Source organism: Anomalospiza imberbis, chromosome 1 (genome assembly GCF_031753505.1).
Source record: "Anomalospiza imberbis isolate Cuckoo-Finch-1a 21T00152 chromosome 1, ASM3175350v1, whole genome shotgun sequence".
Lineage (NCBI taxonomy): Eukaryota > Metazoa > Chordata > Aves > Passeriformes > Viduidae > Anomalospiza > Anomalospiza imberbis.
In genome coordinates, this window is record NC_089681.1 from 148,295,610 (window position 1) to 148,314,048 (window position 18,439).

An 18,439-nucleotide genomic window follows, 5' to 3' on the forward strand; every position below is an offset into this window, starting at 1 on the left:
AAAGGTTTGCAAGGATCACTGAACTCACTGAGGGATCTGGTGGCAGATGGAAATTGTACAAGGATAAGTGATCTCTGGAGCAGGGATTCTTATTCCTCCATTATCCTCTTGTTTCCATCATCACTGCTGAAGTAGCAGGAGTGCAGCCAGCCCTGTTTGGAATATGAAACACTTTAAATGCCCTCTTTGCCTGTCTCTGAAATCCTTTAGTTTGTCTCAGGAGAAAACCATCGCTGTTAAGAAGGTCTGGCTAAAAGGTAGACACGACACCAGTAAGGGGACTGGATGGAAGATCCATCTTCCTTTAAAGAAACTTTGTCTGGAATGAGTCAAAGGTAGAGGAGAAACGCTGGGAGTGCTGTACCCACCTTCCCCTGTGGATACTGACAGTTTGGTCAGAGAGAGAAACAGATAAACTTTTCCAGGAATTGTTCTGGGGAGTTTTGAGAAGCATGAGAGAAAGAATTAAAACAATCTTGCAGCTGGTGTTTCGTACAGTTTTCTCATAAGACGTTTTACAAAGGGCGTTTCCTTAATTAGCTGATCATGTGAGGGGTGTTGATTAAGAACCAACCAGGTTCTGGGTGAACAATGTTGGTTTAAATATTGTGAGATTTTAATAAAGGAGCCTTTTGCCTCTGACAATGAATGGATGGAGTCAAGTGACGTTTCCCCGAGCAGAAGGTGCACACTAAAGAACTGAAAGGAAAAACTGACCGGCAGTGAAAACGGTCCAGCAGGAGTTGTGTGGGAATTCATTCCTCCAGCACAGTTTCACACCATTCACAGAATCACTGCAGGGCCTGGCTTGAAAGGAACATTAAATCTCATCCAGTGCCACCCCTGCCATGGGCAGGGACATCTTCCACTGTCCCAGGGTGCTCCAAGCCCTGTCCAACCTGGCCTTGGACACTTCCAGGGATCCAGGGGCAGCCACAGCTTCTCTCGGTACCCTGTGCCACAGCATCCTCACCCTCACAGGGAAGAATTTCTTCCTAATATCCAATCTAAACCTGCACTCATTCAGTTTGAAGCCATTCCCCCTTGTCCTGTCACTACATGCTCTTGTAAAGTCTATCTAACCTTGTTCCAAAAATCTCCATCCTAAACATTTTTTTAAAAAAAAATCCAGCATTATCTGAAATGAAATTCAGCCTTGTGATCTGTAAGTTGACTGAAAAAATTTGGAGGAGCATCTTGCTTTTTGCAGTCATTGAAACAGAAGTTCACAAGCTGCATTCACTCTTCTGAAGTGGCATTCAACATAAATGCATACAGATTTTTCATTATGCCAGTTTTCATAACACCTCAAATTCTCAGAAACCTCTCATTGTCAATTTTCTTGGAAGTCCAGAGAGGCTCTTTTCCACTTGGATTAAATGAAATTTGCATATTTTTGCCCTCTAGTGTTTCTCTATGTCCAAAAAAATGTAACTCTTTTCCCATAAAGTCTCTAAACAAATTAATGAGTCAAGCGCCAATGGCCCCCTTGTGCCCACCCGTGGCACACATACTTCATTCAAAACAGCTTCAGAACTTTTCAAAAGCAATAAAACATAAAAAGCTGCAAACTTTTAATCTAAACTGCTTCTCCGTGGATTATCTGCAATAATTTGTGTATAAGGCTTGGAAAGAAGGAAGGGAACAGAGCTTGGGGAAAGGTCTGGAGCACAAATCTGGTGAGGAGCAGCTGAGGGAGCTGGGAAAGGGGCTCAGCCTGGAGAAAAGGAGGCTCAGGGGGGACTTGTGGCTCTGCACAACTCCCTGACAGAAGGGGGCAACCAGAGGGGGATTGGGCTCTGCCCCCAAGTCAGAAGCGATAGGAGAAGAGGAAACGGCCACAAATTGCAGCAGGGGAGGTTTAGATTGGATATTTGGAACAATTTCTTCACTGACAGGGTGGTCAGGCATTGAAATGGGCTGACAAACAAAGTGGTGGAATCCCCATCCGTGGAAGTGCTCACAAACTGTAGATGTGGACATGGTTTAGTGGGGGGCCAGGCAGTGTGTGGTGAATGGTTGAACTTGATTATCCTCGATTGGTTCTTTGATTTACTGATTTTTTTGTTGGAATCCTGGACACTGAGAATTTTAAACTTCCTGTGCTGAAAGGCACAGACTCACAAGAGAGCTCTGCATTTGACCTGAGGCTGTGGAGAAGGCTTTAAAAATTGATTGATAGCACTGGGATTACGGGTGTGGAGTTGGTTAGAAGTGTGTAACATCACAGGGTGAGACACTTAGAGTTTGGGGTTTTAGAATATAGAAATAAATATGAAGCAAGATGGAGGTTTCAGGGTGGAGACAGGTTGTTCTTCACCTTCTTCTTCCTTCTTCTCCATGGTTTGGGTGATGTTTTGTGATTGGACAGAAAAGTCCGCATTGCGGGCTTCGGGGGATCAGTTATTTGGTTAAAAGGGAAAATAATCCAGGTGTCCATTCTTAATTGGACAGTTTAGTCTTAAAAGACCTTGTAACAAGAGGTAGTTAGCCATTTTGTACTTTGCTAATGAAAAGCTGCCAAACTCATGGTTGTGAGGCTGTTTCACTGATAAGAAATAATAAACAACTGAGTCCAAACGTGGAATGCCGTCTCAAGTGCCTTCAATCCCAACCTTGAGAGATTGATAATTTTTTAATCTTCAGCTGAGGGGCCTGACAGCCTTTCTCACTGCAGCCAACAAAGCCAGTCCAGGAGCTGTGTGAAGCACTGTGTTCTGTGGAAATGAGGGCAGGGGAGGTGACTGCATGCTCAGGTCAAATGTCCATGCAAAAACAAAGCAAATAAACTCATCCCCCTTGAAATTCTTTGCATGGACTGAATTTTAAAGCTTCACATTTTCCCTCCAGTGCTGCCACATTTGTGAGACCAAATCACTGAAAATCAGGAGATTTTATGGTGGTATCAATTGTTACCAAGGTGTCATCTTTGGTTAGACCTCAAGGTTATTTCTGTTTAAGTCAATGGAAGTTACAGAGGAAAAACTCCCAGCTGTTTCATTTTCCAAACTTCACAGACACTGAACTCTGACAAAGGGATAGAAACTTCATAGAATAGAATCCCAAAATATCTCACCTTGGAAGGGATCCATAAGGATCATCTAGTCCAACCCTTGCACTCTGTAGGCAAGGCAAACTTCAAACTCTGTTTGAAGGCAAACTCTTCTTTGGAACAGCCTCTCACATTCTGAGTGTTTTTAAGATGCTGATTTTGATTTTTAAACCCAGTTTTAGTTGTTCAGAGGTTTTGAAGCTACATAGACTGTGCTGCTCAGATTTTGTGGGAACTGGACTGAGGGGTACAGCATAAAGCTACCAGAGCCAGAAGAATTTTCCTCTTTAATTTTCAGTTCATGCAGGTTTGTCAGGACACATGGCTCCATTTCCTGTGGCTCTATCAAAATGCAGCCGTAAGTAATATTTCTGCCATTTGCTCAGATTCCAGTAACTGCTATTAATGCTTTCCCTGTACCCAAACCAAGTGATTTTCACATCAGATTGAGAAATAGTCTCAACACTTACTAAATCTCACTGCAAAATCTCTATGTGCACTTACAGCAGTAAATTCATTGCACAATTTCCTTTCCTCATAAAGGACTGGGGTTAATTGTAGCCTCTCCTTATTCTGAGAACATTAAAATCCAGCACAACTGTGCAAAGGCTGCATCCAATTCCAGCCCTGACAGGGAAGGAATTTTGCATGGTTCCCTCAGTGGCTGCTGAAAACAACATTACCTCTGCTCCTTTAGTTCCTATTATTCTCCTTCTTCCTCACAAATACTTCCTGATGAGAAAACTCAGTGAAATCACACACTGAGCCTTAGGAAAAAAACCCAAATCAGGTTTTTTTAATGTGGTTTCCTAGGGAGTAGAACATCCCTACAGCCATTCTTTCACACTTGAGGAACCCACAATGGTGTTTCCTCTGTCTTCCACTAAATGCAGCAGCTTTTAGTCCCATAGCAAAAAGAAACACAAATTGTGAAGGAACAAATCTCCCTGACATGAGGCACTCATTGAAGATCTTATGAAGGGACTTCTGGGTTTTTTTTTTTTTTGAGTGCAACCCATAATTTTTGAGCTCTACTACAGATAGTTACTGGCAGTTTGTAAGTACCCAGCAGGATGTGTATCAAATATGGGATGGGATAGATGCAGCTGAGATCACCATTATTAAAGCTTAAAAGGATGGATTTTCCAGGCTTTTTGCTTGTGTCATCATTCAGAGCAAGCCTGGCACTGTGAGGGATGAGTAACCTGATAAAGACTACTACTTGCATTTAATAACCCAGCTCTGCTATAACTGGAAAACCTGAAGTATTAAAAACCATCTGAGACAGCAAGTTAACCCATCTACCACAGACACAGGAACACCAGGCTCACTGAAGAGATACTAACAAGGCTCCAGTGATTTCTGTGAAGCTTTCAGGCTACTGAAAGGCTGCTCCTCACAGGTTATTCTTCCTTTTTTTGAGCAAAACCTGGTACCTCATGGGGATTGAGTAGCATTGCCTTCATCACCACTTCTAGTAGGGATGCCTGGCTGGGAGCAGCTCAGCTTTTAAAACAGTGTACTATAAAACACAAATTTGTGTTCTGGACAATGTGATTACACACCCAGAAAGCTTTGAAAATTCACCGAGCTTGCTGCTTCCTTCAGTGCTGTGCAAAATCGAGGCTAGAACAGAACAGGAAATTTTATCCTGTAATAGCTTTAGGATATTCCAAATAAACATCCTGACAGTACATTAAGATGAGCCCAAAGTTTTTTCACAGTTTTGAAATAGACAATATTTAATATTTGGGAGGTTTGGACTTACGGTTTACCTCAAAGAAGCAGTCAGAGAGTTGCCATGGTTTAGTCAGTCAAGTGGAAGTTGCATATTACATGTCAAAAAATGCTAGAGGGAAGATTTCTCTCCCAATTCAGCTTTTGTGGGTGCCCACATGGCAGCAGGGTGTCTGGGCATGCATTGGAGAGCCAGCCCAGACTGGAGCTGCTCAGGTGAGCAGATGGAGGTGCCTGTTGTAGACCAAGCTGATGAAAAGCTTAAAAAGCAAAAAGTTTGACATGGAGCCCTATTGGATCCCACCTGGTTTTCCCACTTCCCAGTCAGATGTGAATCTTCTCCAGATCCTGTATCAGCTGGTAAGAGCCATGGGGATGCCTCAGATCCTCTGCAGCCACCCCAGCAGCACCAGATATCTGAGTTTAAGGAAATGAATCAACAGCCCAAGCTGGGTACCTACACCTTGGACTGACTTCCTCAGAAATCCCTGTTCCCAGTGTGATACAGCTGGAAAATCAGTTCTGGAATCAGTCCAGATTTCCCAGTAGATTGTTCTCAAGGCTTAGAAGTGCATGAGGCGAATCATCCTCCTTTGACAGGCTCAATTATGTCTGAACTCATCAAAGCTACAGGAGATGGGATGTTGGCTTATGGCTTTGGCCAGACAGCTTCAGACTGGTGTAAGGAAGGGGAAGTTTGGATATTTTTCCCAGTAAAAAGGACTGAAAGAATGCCAGAACAGTAATAAAAAAAAAGAAAAGAAAAAAAAACCAAAACAAAAAAACCAAAAAAGAAAACCTGCCGTGAACAGCCAACAGCTCCAAGTCTGAGTTCCACAAAATGGAAGTGGGGTGACAGAAAGTCCTGCCTGGTTGTGAGATCACATTGCCTGGGTTCCAGCCCCTGGTGGTCACTAGGACACCAGTGGAAAAAGGAAAAAAGACTTTTAAAAAGCCTGCTATCTGCAGGAATGTTCTCCTTCTGCTTTAACAGTGCAGACCTGACAAATACGACAAGTCGATCACAGAATATCCCAAGCTGGAAGGGACCCACAAGAATCGAGTCCAACTCCTGCCCACACACCCCAACAATCCCAAGGTGTGCTCAAGGAGGCAACGAGGCTGGAGAGGGGCTGGCAACACAAACCCTGTGAGGAACGGCTGAGGGAGCTGGGGGTGCTCAGCCTGGGGAAAGGGAGACTCAGGGGTGACCTCATCACTCTCCACAGCTCCTGAAAGGTGGCTGTGCTCAGGTGGGCTTGGGCTCTTTCTCCAGGAACTGACAGAACCAGAGGACATAGTCTCAAGCTGCACCAAGGGAAGTTTAGGTTGGATATCAGGAAAAAGTTTTTCACAGAAAGGGTGATAAAGTTCTGGAATGGCTGCCCGGGGAGGTGGTGGAGTCACCATCCCTGGATGTGTTTAACAAAGCCTGGATGTGGCACTGGGTGCCAGGGTTGAGTTGAGGTGTTGGGGTTGGGTTGGACTCCATGATCTTGAAGGTCTCTTCCAACCTGGTCATTCAGTGAGTTCTGTGAATCCCTGGGAGTTGTCCAGACACTCCTGGAGCTCTGGCAGCCTTGGGTGGGGCTGTGCCCATTCCCTGAGGAGCCTGGGCAGTGCCCAGCACCCTCTTAGGGAAAAACCTTTCCCTGATACCCAACCCAAACCTCCCCTGCCACAGCTTGAGGTAAATGCAGCTCTACAGGCACCTGTATTTTGGAGGAAGATTTAGACTCCCTGTTTTTGAAGAGGCAAATGGAATGGTGACAATTTATGGAAGGCAAGTTGGAAAGAGACCTGAGAACTCTGCTGCCAGGATATAAAAATGGGATTTGCTTAACATGAGAAAACTGAGCTGCTTCTTGTTAACATCACCTCAGATTTAATGAGGAAGAGGGAAAGATACTAATGTAAAATGAAACAAAAGAAATACAATAAAAATAAAATTTAAAAAATATTTAAAATGAAATACTCTTGCTTTAAAGCCATGCCCATTCTTTCTCATAGCCCACAATGAAATTAAGAAGCAACACAAACAAAGTTTATACCAATACAGCAGGAGTAATGAAATATGGAATTGATTTCTGCAGAGACTAAAATTTTAGCTGGACAAAGATGAGACACTTTAATGCAGGTAAATGAGACATTGACAATGTAAGCAGGGGAAAGATTTAAATCTCTCACGCTTTGGGGTGGAAGTCAAACACTTAGGGATATTAGTGAAGCATTTCTTGCTTGAATAGCAGTACTTCATATTAATTCTGATTTAATCTGTTTTCAACCCTCCTTTCTGAATGCAACAGGCACTGATCACTCAGAGATGGCACTACAAAAATGGGTCACCTGCAGCATATCCTTAACAAGAGTCTAGCTCAGAATTAATTAGCTATGCCCAGAAATCATATTTTTAATTAATGAGAAACTTCAAAAAAGTCTTAAGATGAAGAACAGAAAATTTATAATCTGACAAAACTTCCTTCCCTCTGCCCTGATCTCACAGGTAATAGTCTGAAATTGATAAAGTTTTGAGGACAAAGGCTGGGAAATTCAGGTGCACATTAAGAGCCTTCTACCAGAGACTGATGGGACTGGGACCCCCTATAAAACATCTCAGGTCTCTGTAATCAGGCCCCCAAACAAATTCCACCTCCCAGGGATGAATTACTTACCTCACCATTCAAGAAGCAGTAAAATACTGACACAAAGAAACCCTGGAAAGAAGAGAAAGCAGGCAATTATTAGGTAAACATTTGAACACTGCCATTGACAGAGGGGATTGTCCCTGCAGCTGGGCTAAAACATCTCTACAGCATCCAATCCCCCTCAGAGGGGCTGTCCCATGGCTGACAGCTCTGGGGGGACACCCCAGGCACTCACAGAGGGTGTTAAATGGCTTTAGGTGGTCTCATGAGGGCAAGTGCATCATCAGACCGCTTAAATTCACCTGAGCTCAAAGGCTCTGTGCAATCTGCTGACAGCAGTGACTAAACCCCTGTAATGACTGCAAAGGTTGGAATTCCTGTGAGTGGAATTCTGCCCATCTTGGGTTTAGGGCTGTAATTACTATCACCATGAAGGAGTCCCTGTGCTTTCTTTCTTATACACATCTTCACAGAACAAATGAGCAATGCAGCATTTTTTTTGAGACACTGAGCAACAGCAGATAAAAATTACAATTAATTTTAGGGAATGAAAAACGTGGAATTACTTCACAGGTAAAGGCTAAGGTTCCTTCCTTCACAGGTTAAAAGGGCCATTTTTTATTTTGGATATTGAGCTGTGATTTCTGGTGGGATGCAATCAGTAAAAACAGTAACCCAACCCTAGATCTGGCTTGCCAGCTGTGTATTTGTATTGATATCTTGGGTATCAGAGCACTTTTTCCTGCTCACAGGAGGTAAAAACATCAATGTCAAACAAATTCCCACCCTAGTTCAGGAGGTAAAGCTGTAGGACACACCTGGGCAGAAAGGAGTGGCTAAAGAGCCTTCAGGGTGTTCAGTTGCTTTTGGGTTTGTCTCAGACTCATGGAGTTGGGGCAATTGCTCACATTCCAGTGCCTTTTCCATCCTGCCAGAACTCCAGTTAATTCAGGGGAGGGAGGAGATGGGGCTGATGGCTCAGGGAATGCACCAGAGCAGGCTGGGGAACACAGCTCAAGTGTGTCTGAAACACCGTCCCTTTCCTCCCTGTTAAATTCCTACCAAAAGTTTGTTCAGCAATCCATCCCTCGAAACACGAATGATCTTTGAAGGAAAAATATTAGGAATTTCCCTGAAAGCAGCTGGTCCATGTATTGTTGTCTTCCTTTCTTTTTAACCAACTGGTTCTAAACTCATACTCACCATGTCTTTTTTTCCTGAACTGGAGAAAATAGTTAAAATAAATTCCTAACATCCCTTAAAAATCACCACATTGCATAACTTGTAATATTAATTAAAAATAGAGCTGTTGGCTGCACACAACAGCACATCACTATTGCCCTAACATGGAGCTTAGTTTTACTCCCTTTTCTCCTTTTCTGGGTGCAATGAGGAACTAAAGGTGAGACTGATGGATTAAATAAACATAAACTTGTCTGGAGACTCTTACAACCTGAATAGAGCAGCAAATCCAAAAGGTAGGAGCTGTTTCCCTTTGGTTTAGACACACTGAGTCCAAGTCTCAGCCCAGTGTGTGCTCTGGGAAGAGTGAGGCACCTCAGGAGGGGGATATAGTAAAAATGTGGTGAACCCAGTGTTGTCTTGTTCTTTTGAGAGTTTTAAAGTTCTTCTAAAAGTTCCTATGCCTTTTGATATTTACATATTTCAACAGTTTTCTCATGCATGTTCATGTAAATAATGATTGTTTTACATTCTTCTTTGTGGGTGGAGAGAATTGATGGACTGTTGGTTTGACCAGTGTGGTTGGAGAGGTGGTAGTTTCACCCTCCGATCCACTGTCACTTTTGCTATTGTATATATAGTGGAGTCAGAAAATAAAGTTAGCTTTTTTGAGTTTTCTTTCCTTTTACATCTAACCTGCTTCTGTGAGTTATTTCAAGTCACAGTGTGACACCCCGGATCCAGGAAGAAATGCTGATGCCTGGCTCCAGATCAGAAGGCTGAAGGATAGCTTTATTAAAACTATACTACATTCCATTAATATACTATTTAAAGAGAGTCTATCCTATTCTACATACTTACTTCTCACTTACCTAACTCAAACTCGTGACTCTCTGCTGGGAGCCCGAGCCACAGCTGGGTCCCATTGGTCACTGAATCCAAACAGCCTTCACCAGGATCCAACCCAGCAATCACTGCAGGTAAACAACCTCCACACCACATTCCACATGGGGAAAACAAAGGAGCAGAGATAAAGATTGTTTTCTCCTCTTCTCTCTGTGCTTCTCCTGAGAGACAGAATTGTGTCTCTCTGTCCAGAGAATGTGAATGTCACAGGGGGACCCCCTCACCCTCTCTCAGGCAGGTGGAATGAAACATTTCTCTCTCCATTGATTTTATGCGAGGAGCTGAGCGCAGTGCTGAGTTAAGGGAGATGAATCCCCCCAATCCACATCTGAGAGGATTCTCCACTCCATGTGACACACTTGTACATCTATTATTCATGTGTGAACTAAGCTGAGCTATTTGCAACCATAATTTCTATCACAGACTTCATTGCCTCAAGTTTCATGGCTGAAAAGCAGCGAGGATAGAGCTGTGTAGAGGATAGAGCTTCCAGCTGATAAAGCTGTAAGCCTGCTCTCTTACCTGAAAAGACTGAAGGAAGGAATTGAAATAGATGAAAACAATCTGAGAAATGTCATCCTCGCCAGGGTTGACAAAGAAAAGCATGTAGGTGATGCCAAGCAGAGGCAGGAGAACCAACGTGGCCTTGACTGCCTTCCTGTGGGCAGGGAACAGAAAACAAGTGAACACAGGGAAGAACAACTGTGTTGGGAGTGGAAAGGAGGAGCATGGAAAGAGTGCCAGCCTCCCTGCCTGAGCAGTGCTGTCCACTTGGGGGAAGTGTCCCAGGACAGCCTGTGAATCCTGCTGCTTCCCCACACTCTGAACTCCCAGGGGTGAATGGGAACCTTATTTTTATCTTTCTCTTTCACTCTCTTCTTCCTTTTCTCTCTTACCAGTGGGGCTTGAAGCCTTGGGATTCTCTGCAGGTTTGGTGAGTGATTTCTGACACCTCAGGGAGATGTGATCAGTGCCCAGCTCAGCTGAGACCCGCTCTGTGCCCATCATTTCAGGTTGTCTGCAGTGTAAACACTTTCTGCAACACCTGCCCACCCAACTCAACTGCTCAGGGCTGCCTTAGGAACCACAAATCACAAAGCAGGTGGTGAAAGAGTGATCATCAATAATCATCAGTGATTAACAGAACTGTTAGGGGCTAATCCTTATTTTGGGTGCTGTAACAGTGTCTTGGGGTGTCAGCTGAGAGCAGCATGCCATTGTATAAACAGAAAGGCTGAAATTTGGCTAAGTCTGCATAAATCCCTGAATAATGCCATAAGATTATTTATTAAAGACAGGCAGGGGAGCACAAAACCACTGCCAGTGTCAGGATAAAGTGACAGCCTTAAGGAACCAGCTGCCACACAATTTAATATCTGCTTAGCAAAGGGTTGCACTGCTCTGTCTTAGAGCATCAAGACATGCCCCAGGCTTTGCTGGAATTCTTAAAGTTTCCATTTAGGCTGTAGAAAAGACAATTCTCTCAGAGAGCCTGCAAGGATAAGATCATTGTCATCTGTTCAAGAACAATGGCAGTTGCTGTAGATTGATTCACTCTAATGTCTCTAATACTTCCCTGCAAGCTGCAAAAGGGATAAAAATGTACTGAGTGTTGAATTAGGGCTTTTTCAGGCCAGTTTTAGTTTTGTAGCATGAGGTATGAACAAGAAAAAGGGGTATTTTTCCCTTAATTTCTCATGAAACATGCAGAGAAGGCTCTGAACTTCAGACCACTGCACGAACTTCACTAACAAAACCCTGACAGGAGCAAAGGGAAGGAATCAGGCAAAACAACAAAGCCCATTACTGCAGCAAAACTGCCTCCAAGGTGCAGCCTGATTTGAGGACATCAAGGTGCAACTCAGCTGAGATTTCATCCAGAAATGAGTTAGAGTGACTGATCTCACTGCACAAAACCTGTGCCATTTCCTACTGCAAGGACCTGTTAGTCCCTAAGTCCTCCAAATATCTTTCAAGATACTGTAAATGATAAGAGAAGGGCACTCAACATCTCCTGGTATCTGAGAATTTGCTTTTGGACTGTTAAGGCTGATCTAAGCCCACACTGGTGTCTGAAGGGGCCAGGTCACCTTCCCTCCTGACTTTTCCTTTCTGCCATCCCAGTGCCTGTGGGGTTATGCTGGGTATGGGAACTGATTTACCTGAGAAGCCAAACCCAAATAAAGGTACTGATTAGTCGGGGATCAGTTGTGTGATGCAACCCAGTGAGTGGTTACACTAATTCTGGCCCCAGCTGGAAGGAAGGGGCACAATCACCCCTCATTCCCCTCCCCTACATTTTAAATGGAGCATTAAATACCTGTATGCACACATTAATCACAGAATCCCAGAATGGTTTGGGTTGGAAGGTTAAAGCCCATCCAGTGCCACCCCTTGCCATGGGCAGGGACACCTTCCACCATCCCAGGTTGCTCCAAGCCCTGTCCAACCTGGTCTTGGGCACTTCCCGGGATCCAGGGGCAGCCACAGCTGCTCTGGGCACCCTATGCCAGGGCCTCCCCACCCTCACAGGGAAGAGTTTTTTTCCTGATATCCATGCAAACCTACTCTCTGTCAGTTTGAAGCCATTCCCCCTTATCCTGTCACTCCAGAACCTTGTCAATGGTCTCTTCTCCACCCTCTTGCAGGCTCTCTTCAGGCCAAAATTAAGTAATCCCAAAGCCTTTTCCAGGCTGAACAATCCCAATTCTCCCATCCTCCCCCCACAGCAGAACTGCTCCATCCCTCTGAGCATCCTGGTGCCTCCTCTGGACTGACTCCAGCAGCTCCAACTCCTTCCTGAGCCGGGGAGCCCAGAGCTGGATGCAGCACTTACTGTATATACACTTGTCTACACCTAGAAATGGATAATTTGTCCTCACATGAGCCCAAATCCTTCAGATCTCATGGAAAGGAGGGGATTCTATGTGTGCTGGGGCACGTGCAGGCCTGAAGTGAAATGGAGTGGGCAGAAAAAATGCAGGCAGGCTTTTCTGGAGAGCCTGCACAGATAAATAATGTGGGCCTAATTTATGATCTCCATCAACAGTGGCACCTGGAAAGACAAAGGTGGGACAAGGACAGGACAATCAAGGCAGAGCTTTGATAGCAACACAGCAGCAGCAGTCACAAGCTGACTTACCTGTACTGGATTGTTTCTGAAGTGGTTGAAGCTCTCAGCTTTGTCATTAAAATCCTAACTATGTTAAATAGAAATACAAAATTTATCTGGAAAAGAAGGGAGAGGGAGGAAAAAAAATGCAACCAGTCAGTAAAATAATGGCTTACAGGATGTGCTACACCCTAAAAAAGCACATTTTACAGTTTCAATCTGATTGAAAACAGCCTTTTGGCTTTACCATTGATTGCAACAGACCCAGAAGTTTACTAGAAACACCAAATTACACAGCAAACATCCAACACTGTTAATGCTTCCAAAACAGCAGTGAAAATTGAGTACATCATTACTGCCCTAACCAGGAGATTATTTTTACTCCCTGTTCTCCTTTTCTGGGTGCAATGAGGAACTAAAGGTGGGATTCATGGATTTGCCACTCCCCTTTTTCAATCTGCTGAGCTGGGTAATTATTATTTGTGCTGCAGCCTCATCACTGAGAATTGCTATTTGCTCTAATTACTGTTGTAGCATCTGCTGGTGACTTTCTTGCATAGTGCAAACAGGAGATTAAAAAAAAACCCAATAAACTGAAGAGAAGATTGATTTTTAGACTATGATCAGTGGAAGGATTTGGCTCTTAGGAGCAAGTTTGGAGATGCTTTCAGAGCATAAAGCAGGGCAGCTTACAAGACATGGGTGTGTCCCAGAGTTGTCAGAACTACACAACTGCCGAGGTCCCAGCACAGCTGGGGAGAAAATATTTATCTCACACATAATTCTAGGGGCTCCTGGCATTTTTCAGCCCCTGAATGGAATAATTCTGTGATTGACATCTGAGTATTTACAAACACCCCAGCAGAGCTGCTAACTGAAAGGTGTTCTCAAAATATGCTCCTTTTTCCCCCTGTGCTGTGGGGTATATTTCAATGTTTGCATATCTTGGCATCCATCAGAGCATTCCCCGTGGCTCCTGTTCCATGTCTCAGAACAAATGGAGCAATAAAACACCTGAGCAGACACTGGGAGACTGGCAGCAGTGGGAATTGTGTAAACACCCTAAGTGAGACACAAAAATGCTGTTCTAGGAGTTAACATGGCATTTTTGGAAATTATTTCCTCAGCAAAGCAGGGCCCTGGGGAGTACAAGAAGTAATCAAAGCACTGCAGCCTCTGTGTTTGTTCTCCTCAGATTTGTTTTTTTGTCATATTAAGAGCTTGATACTGGATCATGCTTTATTTATCAGAGACAAAAGCAGCTCCATATCTGTGGTTTGAGTTGAATCTTAAACTCCTCACGCTGGTGACTGCCCTGTTCTTCAGTAACACAAAGACAGATGTTCAGGCAGTCTCTGCTCAGCAGGAGGTGAATGGAGGTGACCTTCACCCACAGAAAGAAAACTTCCCTCTCTGCAATTCTGCTGCTGAATCTTGAGGTTCTCCATCAGCTCAGAGCCATGCTGGGGTTATTTCTACCAAGGATGCATAAACGGCACCAACCCAAAATGTGCCAGTTTTGCACTTGCAGTGGAAAGTGCCAGACTGAATTATAGACTCCTAGGTAAGAAAAAATTCCAAATATCAGTGGGACTGATCACATGGCATTATTGTGATGACTTGGGCTGAAGAAGGCATTTCAAGTTTCATGAGCCCTACTTCAATGTGACAGCATCCTGCCATCTAAACTGGAAATTCGAATTGCCACAGCCTGCATCAGAAAATGAGGGATTCTGGCCTTTTGTGAAATTCATTTGCAGAGGCGTGATTCATCAGTCCAGAAGAATTGTTAGATGAAAATTCTGGGAGTCCTTTGACCAGAAACACTCTCATTCTATAAGAGTCTGCTCTTAATTCTCCCAGTTCAGCTGCCCAAGCCCAGAGCAGAGCAGCAGCTGAGGCACCCCTGAAGTCTGTGAGCGGCACTGGCACAGGTGACACAAAGCTGGTAAGAGACAACACCTCTCTCCAGGAGCACCAGGAAGGCAGATTCCTCATTGCTGACTTTTAAAAAACTGCCCAGATGACTGAGAGAACCCTGCCAGGACATGATTTCTAAGCACATCTTCTAGGAGAAGGTAACAGCAGCAATGGCCACTCAAACTGAACCCTCCTCCTGAGTAATCTCAGTCTGAACCTCAGAGTGACTTTCACTCTGCTTCTTCCATTATTGTTGTAGTCTTCTTTTACCAATCTATCTTTACCTGCAAACCAGATAATTTTTTTTTAAAGGCTGGTGAATGGCACAGGTGGAAGGAGAGTATCCTGAGCTGGAGGGAAGGTACTGGAAAAATGGGTCTCGTGTGTATGCCCAAGAGGTGATGGCTTGGATGCAGAGGACCATCAAGTCAGGAGAATCCTCTGGCCTTTTCAGTGCATAAGGGAGGTTAGAAAAATAATTCACAGCTCCTTTTGGCTTTAGAATCTCCTTTAGAAAGCGTGAAGCTCCTTCAAGGCTTGGTTTTCCACTTCCTCTGAAGTTCCTCTGCCCAAATCTTGCTGCAGCAGGACAGGACAGGACATGAGTGCAGCCCTGTTACGCACTCAGCTCCTGCCTTCATCCCACAGTTTCTCCAGGAAAAGGAATAGCTGCTTCTTCCCTATTCTAGATTTAGTAGCTAAGAGAGAAAAGCCAAGTGACTCGTCCTTGGCTATAAATCAATTCCATCCCAGAGTGAGGATTAGAAGAGCAAGAGCATAAGGAACTGAGTTGGGTTGGCATCGTTCTTTGTCAGATTAAGCAGTTTTTAATCCCAAGATCTATTTATATTCACCACAAAGAAATGGACACTTTTCAACAGTGGTGCATTTGACATATTTTAAATTAGTGTTTTTGGACTAACAGGGCTTGGACTTGAACCAGTTGCCCACATAAATCTTCCACTGATCTTCATGTTATCCCATTTCAATGAAGTGAATGGGCTGTGTCAATGAGGTTCTGTGACATTACAGTCTATGGAAGCTTAAAAATGTTTTAAGGCACCAACATTTTGTCTCTGTTAAGGTTTCTCTGAGAGATCTTTAAGACTTGGATAGGGTCACCCCTACAATGCAGATCTTAACAAGCAAAAAAGCCAAGGGAAAAGATGAAAATGCGGTCACATCAAAATACTTATTTTTGGTTTTCCCTTCTAGAAGCACATTTCAGCATGTTCACTTTTAATGATTTCTTTTTAAAAACCCCCCACTCTGATGCCTTTTCAGAAAGGCACTCTGAACTCCATTTCAGAAAGACACTTGGCTCAGTAAGGTCTTTTAGCAGCACCCAGAGAGGTCTGAAGAAACTATTTTAACTATTTCTGAATTGAATTGAAGATCAATTTTCAGTGCATAATGAGATGGGGTTTTAATTGTCCATTTGTCCTTGCTGGGCCTGAGCCCAAGCTCGTGGGGATGATGGGGGCAGTTTGCTCAGGAGAGAGGACACGACCTGGGAATCAAGCAGGGAACAGGCTGCTGCACACAGCCTGCAAGAGCTGAAGGCTTGGAGATGAAAATGGAGCTGTTTTTTTCAGCTGGAGAGAATCCACCCAGCTCTAGTGGCTACCAGACTGAGCCTGATTTACAGGCAGAGCAGATGAAGCCTCTGCTCTTTGTTCCTCAGCTAGATTACAGTGTTTCAGAGGGAGAAAGATCTCACTCCACTGCAAAGTGAGTTTTCTTAGAAAAGAGCCTAAGTGCTGTATTGACCAAAGTACACAATTATTTGTCAAGGACCTCTTTGTTATTATCAGAGCTCTGTGTCAACAGATTAATTCCTCAGAGATGAGCAGCTCTAACAAAACCCACACATCACTTCCATCAATGGAGACCCAGGAAAGGTCATTTAAGAGAGGTAATGATGAAAGGCAGTGCATCCTTTTTATTTCTCTTCAGGCTCATTTTCTATTTTCATTCATTTCTGTTTATCCATGTTTTCTGCTTCCTAATGGAAAATATAACCAAGGATTTTTACCTTGACATTTACTGGTAGATAAAATGAATCCAAAGGCAAAGTTGTGAAGACAGAACAAAGTGGCTTATTTCTTTTTCTCCTTTATTTATGCCATGCTAAGAATATCATTATTGCTGGAATAAGACCCTCTCCAACTACAGATGGGAAAGAAAAAGTTTTCATTCCTTGCCAGAAGTTTAGTCTTTCCATTTCTAAATTGGGATGAAAATGCAGACCCCCAAAATGGAGTTACAAGCCAGTGATCCTGAAAGTATTTGAGCCATCTGTTTTGGCACTGCTCTATTATAACCTGAACACACGAGCCCAGAAACTCTTCTGAACCAAAAGAAACTTTTCAGTAAATGATTTTGCTGGCAAAATTTTTCTCTCATAAAAACCAAGCTCCACTTGAGAGGAAATTTATCTCCCTTATCAAGATGAAATAGCCAAAGTGCACAAAAGAGGCAATGCTGACTCTGAGGGCTTCTTTGCAGTTTTCCCCAAGCCCAGGAGTTTGAAAGGAAGGTCATTAAGCTCTGCTCTTTCTTTTGAGAATTTAATGGACAACTAGCTTTTATTCTGTCCATTTTCTGCTGGGTTTTGTATTTCATGCTTCACAGAAAGCCTGTGCTCCTCTGCTTCCTAGAATGTTTGTTCCTCTTCACTCCCAGGAATCATAAAAATTATTCTATTTAGGCTTCATACTTTATTGCAGTGCTGTAATATCAGCTCAGGTTTAAGTAACCCAAATTGGGATCAGAGCAGTCCTTTGAGTGGGAGCTGTGGATGCTGCCATCCTGCCCTCAGATGAGCACTCTGCCAATTAATTAATGCTTTGTTTTAATTGTTCTACCACGCTGACAGAGCTTTTTGTCACAAAAAGTTTCCTTTTCAAAGGTCACAGGCACCACAATGAGTCCTTTGAGCAAAGGGCTAGAAAACACTTTTATGTACAATCAGGAATAAGGATTCCTGAAATCCTTATTTGATTAAGAAATCCGTATGTGATTAAGAAGAATGAACAATTCACAAACAAAAGTAGAAATTTCAGAAAATTTGTAGAGTGTCCGTGGTGCTGACCACCTTGCTGGGCACTTACTGACTCCAGAACTACAAAATATGAATAGCCAAAAGTCAATAACAGCAATGGTGGCAAAATGGGAGATAAATTCTGGATGGACTGTAAGCAAACCAGCACATTATCTTTGTGCTCTGCGCAGCTAGCACAACCTGCATGCACAACAGCAGGAATGATAAAAGTCCTGCAAGAAGAACTCGGGGTTGTCAACAGGTCATGAACTGCAAAGCTGCAGCAGTGGAGGAACGGTTCATCTGTAGAGGAAAGAAATTTCAAAAAAATCAATAGGAAAATGAATTTGATTAGTGTTTGAGAAAAAACATAAGCCATTCAGATAGGAAGGAGAAGGGGAAATGAAAAAAAGATATCAATAATAATAATAAAATCTCAGTCTCTGAACAGAACAATGCAGAAGTGGAAACAAAGTGTGAAGAGAGTCAGTAAAAACTAAGAAAATATTCAGAGAAGCAATTGTATCAGCAAGGAGGATGCTTACACAGGACTAGGGAATGCTTTTCAGTAAAAAAAAAACCAAAAAAACATAAATGAAATGCACACAGCTACATACACAGGTGAGATACTTCACATAAAATAGTGAGTGAGAAAACTTTGCATTCTTTAGAAGATCAGAAGAACTGCAGCAATGTGGACTGTGGTGTATGAAATGAAGCATGACAGATCAAAAGAAGCGAAGACAGACAGGACAAGGGGGAAGGGCTTCAAACTGAGCTAGAGTTGGTTTAGATTGGATATTAGAAAGAAATCCTTCCCTGTGAGGGTGGGGAGGCCCTGG

General features: G+C 43.4%; 1 protein-coding gene across 1 annotated transcript in view; it reads right to left on the minus strand.

Annotated features, from left to right (window-relative positions):
- Window positions 1–18,439, minus strand: part of CRHR2 (corticotropin releasing hormone receptor 2) — a 144,198-nt gene that overhangs the window by 9,322 nt on the left and 116,437 nt on the right. Inside the window, 3 exon segments of the mRNA XM_068175640.1 lie at window positions 7,462–7,503; window positions 10,045–10,180; window positions 12,665–12,750. Of these exon segments, the coding sequence (XP_068031741.1) occupies window positions 7,462–7,503; window positions 10,045–10,180; window positions 12,665–12,750 (264 nt within the window).